Consider the following 19307-nt stretch of genomic DNA (forward strand, 5'->3'; position numbering starts at 1 on the left):
TCTGTTGATGACTATGACTGTTGTAAAAATAAAACATACATTTTCAATCAATTCCATTTAAGGTATCAGTTTAGAGGGTTTGGTGCAATTCAGTCTGCTTTGCCCTGTTCTAGGTCCACACTACCACCTGGAGGTTATTAGAGGAACTACTACGTTTTGTTAAACCAGTTTGCCATGTCTGCAGGTCTTTCCAAAATAAATAAAAGTAGTGGAAATTAGGAGTTCAAATATGCTGACACACACAGACCTCCTTTCAGTGTATTTCAAGTATGAGGTTAAGTGACAAACATGGCTTAATTGTCCTTGTAAAACAAGTCACCAGAGTTCTTTTTTTAGGAGGTTTAACACTTGCTTTGAGTTAACGTACCCAGATCTGTCACTAAACCACGAACTTGGAATACACCCTAGGTCAAAAATAAACTGCATGAATAAAACTGAGGCAAATCTCCGTTCTTATCTTGGTCAGAAACAAGATAATTTCCGGGAACCATTTCATTTGTCTGATTTTAAAGATTTATTTTGTAAAGAGTGTAGGAAGCATGGGATCCTATTAAATGGTGTTATATGAAATTAACAGGACATTCAAGGGTAGAACAGACAGGTATTTTTTTTCACTCAAACTCTTAGCACACAAAATAAACCTTCATTCCAACTTGATTTGTGAAAATGAATAAAACGTTAATATATCAATAAAAAAGATGAAATTAAGAAATATTGGAAAGAAAACAAATATCCGAAAGACTGAAAAAAAAAAACCTGACCAAATGAATTGCAACAGTTGGTGGACATTAAATCCAGAAACAAAAATGAAGTCCATACACACTGCGAGGGATGAGATGCTCGTGCCCATAAGCCTTGGACCAGAAACTTAGAGCATGCGATCCTGTGTGGTTGGTTTTCATCTCTTTATTCAACACGCCAATAAGAAATAGATCTAACTACCACTGTGGAGGACTATATGGTATTGGCTTATCCTACTAACCAGTGCATATGTATGTAGATGTGTGAAAAACATTAGTCAGAAAAATAAATTAGAATTTGAGTGAATGTTGATGAAATAGAGGAGACAGAGGATATGGGGAGGAAGATTGATGGTACTGTAACCATTAGCGACACGACTGGTCAACAATGAGTGAGTCATCCTTTTGGAAGGTCCCAGGTGAGAACGAGCTGTGGCTTTGCGAAGAATAAAAAAAGGTCCCATATTTAGAAACATGTGCCGTATTTAAAATGTAGAGGAACTCCCTCGCACTCATCAATATGATGAGTATCCAAGTCCTAAACCAAAATGGAAAAGTCTTTTTTTCTTGCAGTCAAAAAATGAACCAAACAAGAGACAACAAAAATAACACAAACTGATATATCCAAAAATCCAGATTTACATTTAAATGCAGAGGAAAAAAAGAGGGGGAAAAAAACTGCACAAGTTGGGTGACAGATTCCGACACGGTTAGACTTCTACTATCCACTGGACTGCACTAGTCTGAGGGACCCATGTTGGTTGAGGGCTGTCCACAGAGATGCCTGCTCGAAAAAAAAAAAAAAATCCCTGTACAGCAGCTTCCTCGCAGGCAGACGCCAGAGGTGCTATGTCCCCCCACCTTCCTGGGCTTCCCCTCCTTCAGAGGTACCTGCAGGGAGAGAGATAGGGTTAGCTGGTCAGAAACAAGTCTAAGGTCGTGCCCACTGAATGGCTGTATGCCGGGTGAGTGAGTGAGAGTAGATTTACCGCTGGTGTTGGCCGTGGCCCCTACTGCGCCTTTGGGCTCGTCATCGCTGTCGTCCTCGTTTGACTGGGGCACCTCTGGCTCGGGACCTAGCGGCGCAGATTCAGGCTCCTGATCCGCTCGGCTCTTCAGGGCCAGGATACGGTGGTGCAGCGCAGCTGCCAACTGCCCTGCGTCCTTAGAGCTGGCCTGGGCCACAGAGAAAGAGAAATGCCAGTCAACATCAGTCATGAAACTCAACTCACTTACTGGTCAACTACAATTTTATACCCAAGTATGGTATGCTGAGGATGCCGCAGGCCTAGTCATTTGGCTGAATTGATTTTTAAATCATAACCATCCAGAACAAGATTAAAAGGCGTTTCTGCCACAAATTGCATATAGAAACAGAATCCTTTATTCGTCATGATAAATGCACGCTGCTGTACTGTCAGCTAGTTTCACCCAACAGTTAATCCTGTCTTGCTGATGGTGAAATAAGAGAAGAAATCTCTCCAAGTTATGGACAGAAAGTGGCGCCTTATGACAGGCCCAAAAAATGTCTTAACTTATAGGTCAACTTTTCTTTACCCTAAAAGCTAGTTTTCACCAAATCATCACTATGAAAGCAGAGGAAAGAGGCAGTGTTGCTTGTTTGTCCTGCTAACCGATATGAGGAAGACTTTGACCCCCTGGTCCTCGGTGTCCATGGCGGTGATGCGCACACTCTTCTCGCTGGACTTATCCACCTGCATCTGAGGCCACAGCTTAGTGTTGAGGATCAGACGCAGGCTGCCTTGGGTACGCATCACTGAGGGGGACGGAGGGAGACAAAGACAGAAAAGTGAGAATGGGGAAAGAGAAGAGAACCTCACAGGAAGAGAGCAGGAGAGAGACAGAGACAGAGACAGCACAACACAGGGTGGAAACCCAGGTGAGAAAGACAGCAAATAAGGCGGGGGGAGAAAAGAAAACAAAAGGATCGCAGATTAAGTACTGATTACCACTTGCTCTCTCCCAGTCTGGGTAAATACCACTGACCAGACGGGATTAGGAGCGCCAGCCATACCTAATCTGGACTGTAACATGCCGTCCTCGGTGGAGGCCATGTCGTTGAGCCGCAACAGGCCTCTGCCTCGCTCGATCCACAACTGTGCCGTCTTGTCGAACACAAACAACTTGCACTGCATCTGTGGAGGATGACCGTCGCCAGACAGGCATTGGGGATCATCAGTACAGTGTCCACAAACAAAATCACATCTTTAAAAGGTTATGACAAGTTTAAATACAGGCATCTGTGCGAGTTACAAACGCATTATGATTCACATGGTGGCAGAAGAGATGGAACGTGGACTTTAAAAGGGAACAGCACATGCTATGATTTCATTGAGGGACTGGGGAGAAGGGGGGGGGGCTAGGTGCAGCACAGGACAGAGTAGTTGTAACCCACCTGTAACACATTGCTCTCAGACTCCTCCCCGGTCCGCACCTCCACCTTCTCCAGAATGCACTTCTTGGCCGTGGCTTTGGTGTAGGCTGCTGCTGACTCTTCCAGAGACTCGGCCACGCTGTTGGCTGATGCTGCTGCTGAGGCTGCTGCTGCTGCTGTTGGTACTGCTGCTGGTGCTGGGAAAAGCAAACAGCAAATTAATTGAATAGGCCCTGACACCAAAACCTAAAGCACAAAACCTAAAAGCACCAAAACCATGGGCAAAGCTGGGCATCCCATAAGCCATGTGAGACTAAAGTCAGCGAGGTAACAATGCCAAAAGTATGGTTTCAACAGGAAAAATTCAAAACATTATTCTTTTTAACACGGTTGACCAGTTGCTTGGTCCAGCTACTGGCCACTGCTGCAAGGACAGGTGATGGCATAGCAGAGAGCACACTCAATCACCTTCATCATGGCACAAGAAGCTACAGCACTAAATCTAATGGCTTAAAATCTCCAAATCTATGGCACCAAACGACAGGATAAGCTTCCAATCCGCTACGTGGCACTGTGAGGACCTCTAGAGAGATGAGTCACCAGAGATACAGACAGATCCCTCAGCCCAACATGCACACCACAAAACCCATCTGCAACCTGTTATTCTACAATCATATTGCAAGATTGGATGCAGCCTTGAGCAGTGTCTAAGTGGGTCTGGATATCTGGAGGTACACTGGTAGTAAAACACAGGCAAGAGGGATACATCTCAGGCCAATGATAATTGTAGGCTTTTCATACTGAAGCCAATTATTAAATCTTGACACTATGTGATAACATTTTCTACCCTAATAATGAAGAGCTGCAAAAAAGCATCAGAAACCATGCTTTTCCTTCAGTAGGTTCAAATGCACAAAGGAACTTTACGACTGGTTTTGCATATATATAAATATATATATATATATATATATATATATATATATATACATACATACATACAGTGCCACTTGAAAGTATGTGAACCCCTTGAGCACTTATGAGTTTTCTGTTGTTTTACCATGATTTTTCATTTTTTTCATCACCAATTTTCCATAGATGAAATGTCAGGTTTATGTTTATCATTTGCATGTACTTGTTTGGAGGGAATTGTTTGAGTAGCCAAAAAACTACATGAAACATGGAATTAGTACATTTCAAAAGTAAGTGAACCCCCAGCTGAATTGGTAAAGTCAAGCAGGTAACAGATTCGGTGAAACCTATTTGGGTGCTTAATTAGTCAATTAAGCAAACCGATCAGCTGAGACATCCTTAGGGAAAGGTTTGGGCAACACAGATTAAAAGAGAGAGGAAACCAACCAAACTACTGTAGTGCCAAGGTGTAACCACACAGATCAACAATGCCGAGAGGAAACGAGATATCCGAGAACATCAGGAAGAAGGTACTGACAGCCCATTAGTCTTGGGAAAGCTAGGCAGAAATGCGGTCATGTTGAATGCCCTCCATTTCTAAATGATTTGTCTTGGATGGATGGATGGAGCTGGAATCTTTTGGAGATGGTCTTATAGCTTTCCCAAGACTGATGGGCTGTCAGTACCTTCCGGATGTTCTCGGATATCTCGTTTCCTCTCGGCATTGTTGATCTGTGTCCAAAGACCATAAGGATTGAACCAAAGCGGACTGGAGGGTCTCCTAGTTCGTCTTCTCTGATGAGTCCAATTTTCAGCTTTGCCCAACACTTGGTCGTCTGATGGTTAGACGGAGACCTGGAGAGGCCTACAAGCCACAGAGTCTTGCACCTACTGTGAAATTGGACTCATCAGAGAAGACGAACTAGGAGACCCTCCAGTCGGCTTTGGTTCAATCCTTATGGTCTTTTACAAACCTCGGCCAGGCAAAGTACAAAGTTGTCCCGGAAGAAAAACTTGCTTCCTTTTGCTCTGACAATGTTCCCCAACTCTGAGAAGTGTTTTTTCCAGCAGGGCAATGCTCCATGCCACACAGCCAGGCCAGTAAAGGTGTGGATGGAGTATCACCAGATCAGGACCCTGTCATGGCCAGCCCAATTTCGAGACCTGAATCCCATAAAAAAAACTCTGAAATGTGATCAAGAGGAAGATGGATGGTCACAAGCCATGAAAAGAAGCCGAGCTGCTTGAATTCTTGCGCCAGGAGTAGCATAAAGTCACCCAACGGCAATGTGAAAGACTGGTGGAGGGCATGCCAAGACACATGAAAGTTGTGATTTTAAATCAAGGTTATTCCACCAAATATTGATTTCTGAACTCTTCCTAAGTTAAAGCATTAGTATTGTGTAGTTTAAAAATGAATATGAGCTTGTTTTCTTTGCATTATTCGAGATCTGAAGACACTGCATCTTTTTTGCTATTTTGACCAATTGTCATTTTTCTGCAAATAAATGATCTAAATGACAATATTTTTATTTGAAATTTGGTAGGAATGTTGCCAGTAGGTTATAGAATAAAACTAAAATGTACATTTTACTTTAACACATACCAATAAATAGTAAAACCAGAGAAACTGATAATTTTGAAGTGGTCTCTTAATTTTTTCCGCGGCTGTATATATATATATGACACCTAACCGAAGCCTTCACAAATGTATTTACATCAAAAGAGCGTCATAAGATCTCTTTTGCCTCAATGTGCCAGGGTGCATCCCACTCTATACTAGAACAAGAAATGTACTAGATAAGAGAGGTCTTACCCTTCTCAGGTGTGGCCTCCTGTGAGGAGGGCTCAGATACAGGAGCCGGACTGTCTCTACTGCTCTCCACACTCTCGCCACCTTTAGGGGGACTCTGCAAGTACACACACACACACACACATTTTGAAGAATGTTCCTCTACACTTTAAGCTGGCTGTTTGTTTAGGCAAAAGAATGCAGTATATGTTTAAAGTAGAACAAAATGAATGAGTGAAAAAATGTCCTAAGGGCCCGCCCCTTGTGAAAACATCAACTCACCAACACTCGGTCAGACATATTCTGCCCAAAGACAAACTTGGCCTCCTTGTCTGTGTTGTTTGTGGCCTTCTGAGAGCTAAAAAGCCAGAAATAATATTTGTATTACTGAGCACTTATATCCAGATAGGAAACAGTTTTATTCTGTCTATATTTAGATAATTTTTAAACAGTCCTTACCTGGGGGTACCTATGTACTGCAGAAAGTAGTTGGTTCCACCTGACTGGGAATCCCGCCTGGCAGAGTCTTTCGTCTCATTGGCTGTACTGTTCTCTTCCACCTAAGGAGAGACAAACATTGATAGAGCTGTGAACAGACCACAAACGATCTTTTCACTAGACATGTAGCCAAGGCAGGCAGGAAAGCCTCACCTTGGCCCGTTCTCTGATATTCTGGCCAAACACAAAACTGGACTCTGAGACTGAATCCTTCTTCTGCTCACACCCATGGTCATTGTCATCATTCTGCTGAGGACAGAGACGAGTGCTCACCAAAAAGTAACTGAAGTGCATTTGTAAAGCACTGCTGTTCACAAGAGCACTCCATGAACTATAAAGCAGCCAAACGTACAGCAGAGGAATGTGCGTTTCATATCAGCACATATCCGAGTATCGTATATCTCCTATAACCCTTCGAGGGCATCGCACAATATTCACCTGCCCAGTCATCACCGAATATAACACACATAATAATACATGAAAATACTAAATATAAGTTAAAGTGCATTGCGATGTACAATGCATAAATCACATGACTGATCCCAGTTAGAGTGAAAATTGCATCCAACTCTCGTCACCTGTTTGTCCGATTTTTCTCCATTGTTCTGGTTGATGTCTCCGTCTGATAGTGTTCCCACGCCATTCGTCCCACAACTCGAATCTACAGTGGTTAAAAAGTCAGGTTAGGACAGGTTTACAAAACAAGCCTTCTGACCATTACCTGCACAGCACATATCCGCAGTGGTGAACAGCTGGAGCAAACATTCATGTATTCACACTAGGGATGCAAATGATTAATCGACTTTAGATTAATTGTCGATTAAGAGGTTGCTCGATCAAAATGTATTAATCACGATTAATCGCTAGAGGGCGCTAGCGCGAGAGACCGGTTGAAAACAAAATGAAGCGAGCGAAAAGAAGTGCGGTGTGGGACCACTTCAACATTGTTAATTCAGGCAAAGAAGTCAAATGTTCTCTGTGTAATGCGGTATTGAAATACAATAGTTCCACTAGCTCACTCAGTTATCATTTGAACACTGTGCATGCTGCTGTCCTGCATGGCACCACCAGTTCACCTGGTTACTGCCGCGAGTTCAGGCTGTAGTCTTAAAACTCAGGTTAGCTATTAGTTCGTTAGCGGGCTAGCTCACCTAGACTTCATAGAGTTAGCTACCTAGCTCGTTAGCGGGCTAGCTCACCTTGCTATGAATATGAATATCTCTGTCTACTCCCGCGCTAACGTGTGCCCGCGAGTTTGGCTCATGAGAGTTAGTAAGTAAGTAAGAGTTGAGTTGGCTATTTAGCTTGATAGCGGACTAGCTCACTCAGGCTTAATGATATTAGATACCTAGCTCGTTAGCGGGCTAGCTTACCTTTGCCTGATGGCTTGCCATTAAGAATGTAACTACTCTATCCCTCACTAACGTGAGCGCGAGTTAAACTTCAGAGAGTTGTGTTTGCTATTTAGCTTGTAATAGCCTAGATGCAGTTTCTTCATAATCTATCCACAAGTTAGATACAAGATTACATATGTTACAAGATAGGCTCAATAATATTCTGTTTGGCTCTCTATTTAATTTCTTCTATTCTTTTTTTTTATGTCTGTTTCAAATGCAAGAACTGAGCCAGTCCATCATTTATTTCTTTGTTTTAAATTAAAGAATGTATTTTGTTATACCATAAAAAAAACTTTTCTGCTTTCTTTTCCTAATGCATAATAACTTGAGGAATGTAGAATAGAATAGAATTATCATAATGTAATGTAATATAATAACTCAACTATTTAGCTGATATTTGTAAAGGCCCTATTGAAGCACTGAAACTCAGGTGAAAAACGCCGCTTATCAATTAATCGAAAGTCGATCGATAAGATTATCAACTAATGATTAATGAATTAATCGATAATTTGCATCCCTAATTCACACTACATTCGACGCATTACATTATTACGTAAAAGCATTTGACTGACTATGTTAATGTGCCAGAATGACCCACCTTCCTGAACAGCTGATGTTCATACATTGGTGTGTGTGTGTGTGTGTGTCTGTGAGTCAGTCCCACTGAATGAAGTGCCTTAGAGTGTGACTACAGTTTGTAAGGAATAGTTCAGGTCAGAGTGTGTGAGTGTGTGAGTGTGTGAGTGTGTGAGTGTGTGAGTGTGTGAGTGTGTGAGTGTGTGAGTGTGTGAGTGTGTGAGTGTGTGAGTGTGTGAGTGTGTGCGTAAAAGCATGCGTGCATGTCAAACCTACTCAACTAGAACAGCAAAACGGAGACTGTGTGTGCGCGGTGATACTCACTGGACTCTGTGAAGGTCTTGGCGGGTGGCGCCTGGAGGACGGCGGGCCGGAGGACGCTGCGCTGCTGCTCCTTGGGCTTCTGGCTCGGCACGCCTGGAAAAGAACCTGCTAATGGATTGGATCTGTAGCTGAACGCCCCACAGCGCTGAGCTTCACGCTCAACCCTGCCACCCCCAGAACAAATACAGACACCCATCCCTACATTCAAACCTGCTCCATCCTACAGACACTCACACACATGATGTTCAGCCCTGACCTCTCTCTCCCCCCACATGGGGCCTCAACCTTCCCCACCCATATGTATTGCTTGCTCAAGCCATCAACCGTTACAAAGTGTTCTAGCTAACTGGCTAGCTAGCATGGCAACAAGGTAACCATAGCAATCAGGCAACACCGTTTGCAGAACTGCCTGAAACAAAGTAATTTCTCAAAATAAGCTTACTGATAAAAGACAGTCGCGAGGTCAAAGTGATCACAACCACTTGCTAGTTATGTTAAATGGCTTAACACATAAATTTAACAATCCTGAGACAAATAATGGGTCATAATGGGGGAACTCTAATATAAATGTAGTGATTGAAGGGGGAAAGGTCCCCACCTCCCCCTTCTCAAAGACAGGAATCTTGTGGCTCGCATTGTCACTTGAGCCGGGGTAAACGATCGTTGTTGATGTTACTCGGTCTCAAGTGGATAGATTAACTGTTCAACTTCACGGTATCAACGACACTGGCTCCCATTCCCACCACACCAATGTGGTTACGATAATTAGCATCAAATAAACAACTTGCGATGTATGTGGGAACTAGGCCTTAAACACACATCCAATAACATCCATCCCTGCTCCTCTCCCACCCCAAATACACACACTCAAAACTGTCTGGGAAAAACACCATCTGATTGAACAACAGAGCAAAACAAGGAGCTTAATTCCCTTGCCTGAAATCAGATCCTTCTTAAAGGGTTCTCATGTCTGTTAGCTCAGAGAGCGTTGACGGGTGTACTCTGCTTGGTTTTCTATAGCATATGATAGACACGACACTGCCTTGGTGAGCACTCTTACCTGTGCTGGGTGCCTGTCCATGAATGAGTGTTGGAGGCTTCAGGCGAAATCCCACAGGCTTCTCCTCTGAGGAAGGACCAGAGAGATATCAGATAAGAGCTTAGCGGTTATAGTTAGCTGGCAACACCACCACTGCCATGGGTCTAATATCCAGGGATCTCACATTCTGATAAAACATTTCTGTTCAGTACTGCAAAACAATTTGAATGGGCCTATCTGAATGTACAATACTGCAAGTCACTCATCATATCTTCAATTCATTTGCGGTGTTGCAATACATCAACAGCTCTAATCATGTATGGTCCATCAACCAGTTGGGTGTGTGAGAGTTGAGCTTCCATGAACAACATGTACATTCAGTAGTTCAGTTCAGTAGTAGAGCCACACTTCACATCTTTGCCATAGCTTTTCTAGTCCCAAATGAATCTTAGAACAGAATGAGCAAGGACATTGGACCATACCAGGTAAAGCACTTAAAAGTGCAGGATCAGGATCAGGCTTTCAGTGGTTACAGCCTGACATCACATCTAGGTCTCATCTGTGCTAGTCCCAAGGTACGGCAAATGGAAGCCAACAGTGAATTGACTGAGAATGTGTTATGTACATGTGATTGTAGCTGATAGCAGTTTACACAGCCCAAACACAACATTAACAGTACACAAATGGTAAGACTTGAGTGAAATTATCCAAAGCCCCAAACAAAAATGACCCAAACCTAACCACAGCTGGTGGTTTTGTGACAAAATGTCAAAAACACGTCTTCCCTGTGTAGCTGTGGTTGAATCAGAGGTATGTTAGGCCTGGGCAACATGTGTCTGCATGTTAAACATACTTCACAAGATGGAATACCATTTGTAAGCACTAGGGTTGGTCCAATAGTGTGGGTGTCAGCCTGATCCTGCACTTTAAGTGCTTCATCTGGCGTGGTCCAAAACCACTGCTAACTCTGTATTGTGTGGCAAGATGTTTTGATGCCCAGTCATCATAACACACTGGGTGGGCTTCTGGAACATGAGAGTACTCATTCACATCAGAAATGGTTCTCTCTCATGTGGTGTTATATCCATTTCATGCATAGTACATGGATAATGCAGTACAAACAATCCTTTACATGTCTGCCCTTTGAAATAATACAATGATGCATTCTGTTTAAACCTATGGATTTAGGCCTAAATTCTTCTATTTTCAATAATCCAATCACATTGTCTTAGGTGTGTACCCGTGTGAGTAGGGAACACTGCAATAACCGGTACTCAGGTCAAAACTAGCTTAATCACTTCATTTTAGCAGCTACCTTACCACTCCTCTTTGCTCATCACTGATTTAAGTCCACTGGAGTGCTATCGAAACAGGACACTTAATAGTCTGTGGAATGATTTGGCATGAAGCAAAGAAGAACAACAAATATTCCAAGACTACATTGACGTGACACGCCAAACCCTTCTTTCAGCACTACAGCCTCTTAAGCATCAACTTCAACACAGAATCAAATGTCATATCTCCCTTCAACATAACATTCCACACCAGCACACAGCGTTGATTCCTGTAACAGTTGCTTTCCTTCTTTACACTAATCTACCAGTGACCAGATTAACGAGGCCAGTGGACCTGAAAACCTAATCTAGTCTCCAGTCCGTCATACAATTCATCAAGTAACACGTTAAGGTCACAGGTCCTACAGTCATTGTGGCCATTCATAGAAACGCCTGTGTGGTGTGAAAGCCTTGGTCTCCACATTATCCACATATCTCGAAGGAATGTGCCAGTGGCATCCACCCCACAGGCCCTGCACATTGACAACCCTAATGAACCAGGAAGAGCACTGCAGAGCACTTCCGAGTAAAGTAAAGAGTCTCTGAAAATATCCTCCTCGGGTCTGGAAGCCTACTTCTGCACATGCACATTCCTTTCAACTTGAACCACTTCCCTCAGTGCTATTTTCTGCCTCAACTCCGGCTGGCAGCACAGCTCTGGTCGGCTCCTCTCTTCGCTCTGCTCCACGATGCCTGCCAGCCACTTCCCTTTGTCTCGAAAGGTGCCGGAAAGAGACATGCACACGAGCCCCTCCGAGCATTTTCTTGTCTCCTCTCTTTCCAGCCTCTTTCTTGCTCACTCTCCCTCCCTCAATCTTTCTCTTGTTCCTATTCTCCCTTGCTCTCACCACTAACTGAAGCAGTCACCATGGTTACTCCAGAGTGCGCCTGGCTCTGTATGAATGTAGTTCGTTTTTACGGTTGTCGAAAAAAAAAACAGACCGACCACAATGAAGACATGGCTAAGCTATTATCTAAATGGCCAAATCCCTTTACCAACTGAGACAGCTAGAGAAGGCTTCACAAACAAAGACACAATCCTCACCAAAAAAAACTCCACTGTGTCTCAGAATGCTATGCAGTTTCCACTGCACCACAGGGCCAGTGACAGGCTTCCAGCACACCACCTAAGCAATTAACTTGTAGAGAAGCCTTGAGAGCATTTCCCTGTTCGATACACAGTGTGTGTGCGCGAGCTTGGTGAGACTGTAGTTTTAAGTAAGCAAAACACAACACCTCACCTGGCTCTGAGTCTGAGTTCCCAGTAGGTGACTGGCAGAAACTTGACGGCATGAACACATTATTCTTTGAAACTGCAGAGAGAAGAGAAGGAAGAGAGATGAAAACAGAAGACAAAAAAAAGATAGGAGAGAAGTCAAGAAGAAGAGTTAAGATAGTGGTAATAGGGAGAGAAGAGAGAGAACAGAAAAGTTCAGAGAAGGAAAGATACCAGGTATAAAAGGTTGGAGAGAGAGAAGAGAGTACAACAGGAGTAGGAGGGAGAGAGAGTAGGGCAGAGGAATGGGTCAGACAGGTCAATACTTTAAATAGGGGCTAAAAAGCAAACAGAGTTACTTAAATTCAAAAACACAGATCAAAATACAGACTCAAGTCTGAAGGACAAACAAGTAAAACTAACAGGAACACTATTAAAGTATCTCACAATAAGCGTCAAGGATTTGGAATGTCTTCCTTTTTACCACAGTAAACCACAATTTCATATCACCTCTTAAAAAGGGCATGCCTGGTAATTTCCTTTAAAAACACTAGAGTAGGACACTGCTTACACTGGAAGGTTAATATGCAATCACAACATATAAAATCTCAAGCTTTACCGAAAAAAAAGCTCTACTGAGAGATATTACATGACAGAACAGCATTTCCAATGTCTCAGGCCAATTCAGTCACAGTGAAAATGGGAATGCTATTTTATTTGTGATTTCCTGTGAATCATTTATGCTGCATAATGTTGCACCATGCTAAGGCTTGAGTAACTTCAGCTTCCCTTTTCAGACCTCTTGTTAAGCAAACAACACTGCCCAATACCACATGTTGTATCCTTTTCTGAGGCTTCCTCATCCACATATTCATGTCTTCAAACATTTTTTTTGCATCCCGAATGCAAACACACATTCACAGGCTGGGTAAAGCACTCACAGCTGCAAAGAGCAGTGTGAAGTGCATACTTATTCCACCTCTGAACCCTGCTGTAGTGTCCATGCTCACCTGAGTTAGACGGAGGAAACTGTGTTAAAGATGATGTTCTTTCTCTCTTGACCGGAGGACAGTAATCACTCTCCTCCCGTTCCGAATCTGAAACATAAATACTTTTCAAGCGTCAATGGAAAAAAAAAAAAAAGCACAAAAAAAGCAAGCCAATTAAATTACAATAGCTTACACTTAAACTACCCTTTGCTACTGAGGAGATGGTATGTAACGTCACGTACATTTCAAACGAGAGGTACTGAAAGTGAACACTAATATACATGCCCTGGTATTAACCCATTAAGACAGGCTACATTCAGGAGGTGAAATGAAGACAAGGCACAGTTTTTAATGGGAAACTCAGGCCCATCTCTCTCCAAAAGGACATGCCTATTCACATACCTCAATGCACAATAAAATATAAAAAAAACATATAAACACACACACCCTCTCCATCTTCTGCACTCGATCCATCAGCTGATCGCTGAAAGAAAAGACACAGGGTCCATCAGGTGAGTGAGGCAAGTGAGACAAAAAAAAAAAATGGCAATTTTTTTTTTTACACACTCCGCTCAACAAAGAGCCCCTTGAGTGACTGGAGGATAGTGTTCAGACTCACCTTCTGTGCTTTATCTTTCTGAAAGACAAACACTGGAGGGGCTATGGCAGGCTTATCTGTTTGGGAAGAAAATGGAGTGTTAGTGAGATAAACTAAAATATAGTAAAGATAGATGAACCACAAACAGGTGCATCTTACCAATGTTCTCACAGAGAAAGACTAGCAGGATGGCCACAGAGGATATATCTTCCACCAATCCTGCCTTTAGCATTAAACTGCACATCATGCATATGCAAGTTATTAGCCAAACACATTTCACCTCTATGTAAAATGCAAATTAAATGGGACCAAAACACGTAATAGGAGGTGACAATCCCACTTAAATTGATTTCTTCGTTTCCTCACATCAGACATGTTTTGTGTGCAAAATACCCTTCTTTATTGTTGCACAGTCGACACAAGGCTACCGTTACCAGTCATGGACAAAAATATTGGCACCCCTGCACTTCTGTCAGATAATGTACCAATTCTCCCAGAAAGATTTCGCAATACAAATGCTTTGTTATTTACATGTTGATTTATATTGTTTGCATGCAAAAAAGCAGAGAAGAAAAGCCTAATCTGACATTATTCCACACAAATGTCCAAAAGTGGACTAGACAAAATGATTGGCACCCTTTCAAAATGTTAAGATATAATTGTATTTCAAGCATGTAATTCTCCTTTTATCTTTATTTAAACTCACCTGTGGCAAGCTACAGATGCTGGTTATATAGAAATCACATTTGCAACCAGTTTAAATGGAGCAAAGTTGACTCAACCTTTGTGTTGTGTGTCTGTGTATACCGCACTGAGCATGGAGAAAAGAAAGAAGAGCACAGAATTGTCTCTTGAGGAAATTGAGGATTTGAGAACCAAAATTGTAGAAAAGCATGGACAATCTCAAGGCTACAGGTCCATCTCCAGAGATCTTAAAGGCTCCTGTGTCCACTGTGAGCAGTGTCATCAATAATTAAACAGGCCATTGCATTGTCACTAACCTCCCTGGATGTGGAAGGAAGAGAAAAATTGATGACAGAATGCAACAAAAGATTGTTTGAATGGTGGATAAAAAACCTAGAACAACTTCCAAATAAATTCAAGCTACCCTGCAGACACAGGGAACAACGGTGTAAGCTCGCACTATCCGTCGCCTTTTGAATGAAATGGGATGCTATGGTAGGAGATCCAGAAGGTCCCCACTGCTGACACAGAGACATAAAAAAGCCAGACTGGAGTTTGCCTAAACCTTCCTTGGGAAGCCAAAATCATTCTGCGAGAACGTCCTGTGGACAGATGAGACCAAAGTAAAGCTTTTTGGTAAAGCAGTTTACAGACAAAGAAATGAGGCCTTCAAAGAAAAGAACACGGTCCCTACAGGCAAATATGGTGGAGCTGGACTGATGTTTTAGGGTTGCTTTGCTGCTTCTGGAACCCGATGCCTTGACTGCATGGCATCAGGAAATCTGAGGACTACCAAATCATTTTTGGGCGCAATGTAGGGCCCAACGTCAGAAAGCTGGGTCTCTGTCCTGCTGGAAGACCCATGTCCTCTGACGATGACCCATAGCACACTTCAAAAAGCACCCAGAAATGGTTAAGACAAAGCACTGGAGGGTTCTGAAGTGCCCAAGAGAAGTCCAGATCTTAATCCCATAGCACAACTGGGGCATGATCTCAAATCAGTAGTTGGGAGAGGGCACCCTTCAAATGTGAGACCTGGAGCAGTTGGCAAAAGAAGAGTGGTCCAAAATTCCAGTAGAGGTGTAAGACACCTCATTCATGGTTACAGGAAGAAATTGATTTCAGGTATCTTTATTTCTTTATTTGTAAGGGTGTTCTACCCATTATTAATTTGATAGTGCCAATAATTTTGTCCAGTCCATTTTTGCAGTTTTATGTGGAATACAGTCAGATTTGGCATTATTTCTCAGATTTTTTGTGTTTTTACAATGCAAACTAAATAAATAAACATGTGAATACAAAAGCATCTGTAATTGCATCAATTTTCTGGGAGTAGTGGTGCATAGTCTGACAGAAGTGCAGGGGTGCTAATATTTTTGTCCATGACTGCATTGGCCTTTTGCAGGCCTAACCACCACCATGCAGAATGCTATCGGAGTTAAAAACCACTGCTTTGCAGAACAGCATCTTCAAAAACATTATAAACAAAATAAAGGACATCAATATAGATGTCTGGATTCCACTTCCAGAAAAAGTCCGATACCACATTGGTAATAACTCAAAGACTAAAGGTTTGCTGTAGGATCAAAAGGTGGAAGGATGGTCTATGCTTTTCCACAATTAGAATCCAGACCTATAGGGAAAACCACATTGAACTGAAATAAGTTTCCCGGTCTCTCTAGGCCTGTAGCTCTAGCTATAGATGGAACTTTATGAAATATTTATGGCTACAGGACCGATGCCAGACATCAAAGAATCCGGAGACAAAAGCTGCTCTTGACAGACCAGTTTTTGGTTTTGTAAGCAAGGTTGAAAGTAGCAAAACGATAGATAAAGTATAGACAGGAACTCCTGCTGTATTTATAGCAGCATCAGAAATTATTATAACACTGACAAACACCAAGGCACTATGTTGCCCCTTTGTGCCCATCTTTAAATGAAAATTATTATTATAGGGAATGTCAACTGTAACTTGATTTGGGTAGGGCGATTTCATTCATGAGTACAGAAGTTAATTTACATACATTATGTATCACAGGTCATGACAATATTCTGTATTCATGTCCAGGGCAGAGCTGTCAGATTGCAAGGGTAAGATGTTACATCCAGTGGGTTAGCGTATCCGACCTGGCTACCGTAAAGCTCTACTAGCTGGAGGATATTAGGTAGCAAGCGTCTGCACAAATTTGCCCGGCCGACTTGATCTCTAAAGCAAAGCCCAGCCAAGTACTGCTTTAATTACACAATCCAAACGATCAGATATTAAAAATGTATTGCCTTGAAGTCTAGAGTCAATGATGAAAGCATCAGAAGGGGAAAAAAACACGTATTTAAACTAGCACTGCCTAATCCTATAAAATTCGTAGGGCCAAACATGTGCCATGCTAGCTAACTAGCGGGCGAAGTTATAATATTGAGACCGCCAAGTTGGGTATCTAGATGATGGCTCTGTTAAACAAGCTGGTAAAAGAGGGTGCGCGAGTATCTATGGTTTACAAATACGCCCTTGATCGATGCCCTGGTGTAAACAGACCTTGGCTTCAGGCAAAACAGCTGGACAAACCAATGACAACTTGAGGCGACCAAGTCCATCGTTCACAAAATGTTACATTTCAAATTATAAGGATAGCTCGCTAAATGAGTGACAGGGTCGCCTAACTTTTGTATATCGCACCCCAAACTAGCTAATCAAGGCTTAAGTAAGCACAGGTTGCGGGAAATATTTGGATAGTTTAGCCACGCTACATCCCACTAACTTCTTCTAGCTAGCGTGGTTGCATGTGGCAAGCAAGCAACTGAATTCCTTCAATGTTGTTTGCGCCAGGTATCAATATTGGGTTCCTAGCTAAGTTAGCTGGTTTGTTGAACGACAGGGCATTGGCGAACGGCGAGGTAAACTTGGACCTCGCAGCAAGAAAGCCACGAGCCGCCAAAGCAGTCTAGTTTACTTATTTTTGGCCAACCATCACACAATAAGCCACCAAGCATGAATTAAGTCTTATACTACCTGCCAGCATTCGATGTTCAATTCAAAAATCCGCTCAACACATTGGACGACCAAGGCGGCTAGCTTGCTAACGAGATTCCAGTAAAAAAAAAAGGTTAACAAAGAGTTGATCATGACATTAAATGTATTATTACTGTTATAAATTTCCCTGCTTGAGTCGCAACGTATTAATGACCTCCTTCCACTAACATAATCGGCTAGCTGGCTAGCTAGCCAACAAATGTCCAGGGCGTATTTCGTTATTCAAGTAAGCTCCGGATAGCCAACAACACTGGCGTTTCTATTGAACGTAAAGTTTACAATAGCAAGCGAACTGAGTAGATGATAAAATACCTCGTATAGGTAGCGTGTTGTCTCTTGCTGGCTCAGTTTTACGTGCAACCGGCACTTGTTCCAGCTATCTAAATTGTCATTAACTGCACTGCTTCCCTAGTCCCCGCCTAAAATCAAAGATAAGAAAGGCCGGGAACACAGCTAAGTAAAGCTAGCTAGAATAGCTAGTTGATAAGCCAAATTGGCCATTTCCATGAACTGTGCGCTAGCAATGCTAATGTTATCTGTACCAGGCTAGCCAGTGTAATAGTCGATGGCAACATAGCATCAGCTAATGCTAGCTAAACAGCATTTTCATACTAGCCATCCCATCTGTCTTGTTAATCCCTACTACAAATCCATACTTGAATGCAAGGTCATACCTGTTGTGTTAACATACCTTATTAAATTAAAACCTTTACCAACTTGGCATTCAAAATGATTTCTTTGTTTTGTTATATCAATACTCATTACCAATGCCTACCTTCGTTTGCCAAGTCCGCCATTTTACTTCGCCGCTCACACCCACAAAGCAATGCGCCACATGAGTGTTATTTCTAGTCCGAAACAAAGGTTATTATTAAAAGGCATCCACTTTAACATACTACGACTATAAGTCTACATGAAATATTATTTTGTAAATGAGTGTAAAACACAAAAATAATAGTAATAAGAAAAAATATAGATGCATGTTCTATTTTTTTGTAAAAACACATTAACATGAGCTAATTTCCTTTTAGTCACGAATTATCTTAAAGACAAGTAAAGGGAAAAAACTGAATTCTTCCCAAACATCACAAGGTTTGTGTATTTAGTGTCTTTACGTGGATCTAGAGAATAAGTAGCCCAGTGGCCTAGTTCAATGTTTGGAGTGGGCTACCTAGCTACCACTAGGTGGAGTGGTTTACAAAGACATTAATGAATTAGGATAGTGCTTCTTGTTGCAAGGAAGCCCACGACTTCGTTTTTATTCACAGTTCAAACGAATGCTAATTTCTCTGCTTATGGAAAGGCAGATTCATTTAAATGTAGACTTGTTAAAGCTGCAAGACAGCCGGACGTAATTGTTATGTCCCTGTTGTACAATTTAAATATCTATTCCCAACTCTGAAGATTCTTAATCCAATTTCCCGTTAAATCCAAATTATCTGGAGTGTTGTTACCGTAATTTGTATTTTCAAGATTTCCAGTTTATGATACATAGCCTATTTAGTTCTACGTGGTTTAAAGCTGATTCGTAGGCTAACACCTCTTTGCATGGGAAAGGGGAAATATTACAAAGGGAAAGAAAAGGCACATTAAGAGCACCTTGAGAGAACAGTTTTCCTGACAAGCGTATGACATTACCCCTACGGCAAAACTCCAGGTAAACACACGCCTGGATCTGCAAAGGCTTTAAAAATATCCATCACTCCTAGAGGAGATGAGAGACCCGTCAAGAATTCTCTATAAACAATGGCAGAGGTAATTTACTTCCTGGCTTTTAAACCTCTGCCT

At 42.1% G+C, this 19307-nt stretch overlaps 1 protein-coding gene across 5 annotated transcripts; it reads right to left on the bottom strand.

Moving 5' to 3' along the window:
• Positions 1-490: 490 nt before the first annotated feature.
• On the bottom strand, positions 491-18331 carry ranbp3b (RAN binding protein 3b). 5 transcript variants are annotated; one of them, XM_080838131.1, is made up of 17 exons: positions 18295-18331; positions 13829-13884; positions 13657-13693; positions 13231-13317; positions 12246-12317; positions 9692-9757; positions 8632-8736; positions 6913-6995; positions 6488-6583; positions 6296-6396; positions 6119-6194; positions 5861-5954; positions 3157-3332; positions 2776-2896; positions 2375-2517; positions 1730-1916; positions 491-1631 (listed from the first exon to the last, which is right to left on the bottom strand). In XM_080838131.1, the coding sequence occupies exons 1-17, from the start codon at positions 18314-18316 to the stop codon at positions 1588-1590; spliced, it is 1566 nt and encodes a 521-aa protein (XP_080694257.1). In that variant the 5' UTR covers positions 18317-18331; the 3' UTR covers positions 491-1587. The 5 variants fall into 5 exon arrangements, with proteins under 5 accessions (XP_080694257.1, XP_080694254.1, XP_080694253.1 ...); XM_080838128.1 differs by having other exon boundaries at positions 8632-8724; positions 18295-18322; XM_080838127.1 differs by having other exon boundaries at positions 6488-6580; positions 18295-18322.
• Between the last annotated feature and the right edge of the window lie 976 nt (positions 18332-19307).

The sequence above is a fragment of the Sprattus sprattus genome (assembly GCF_963457725.1).
Source record: "Sprattus sprattus genome assembly, chromosome: 4".
Lineage (NCBI taxonomy): Eukaryota > Metazoa > Chordata > Actinopteri > Clupeiformes > Clupeidae > Sprattus > Sprattus sprattus.

Bases quoted from the DNA above. Each gene is read 5' to 3' on its own strand.
- ranbp3b (XM_080838131.1), bottom strand. From the start codon at position 18,316: ATGGCGGACTTGGCAAACGAAG. The intron at 13,885-18,294 runs GTAGGCATTGGT...CTTCCCAAACAG, and splicing joins GGCGGACTTGGCAAACGAAG to ATAAGCCTGCCATAGCCCCT. The intron at 2,518-2,775 runs GTATGGCTGGCG...CGTCCCCCTCAG, and splicing joins CATGTTACAGTCCAGATTAG to TGATGCGTACCCAAGGCAGC.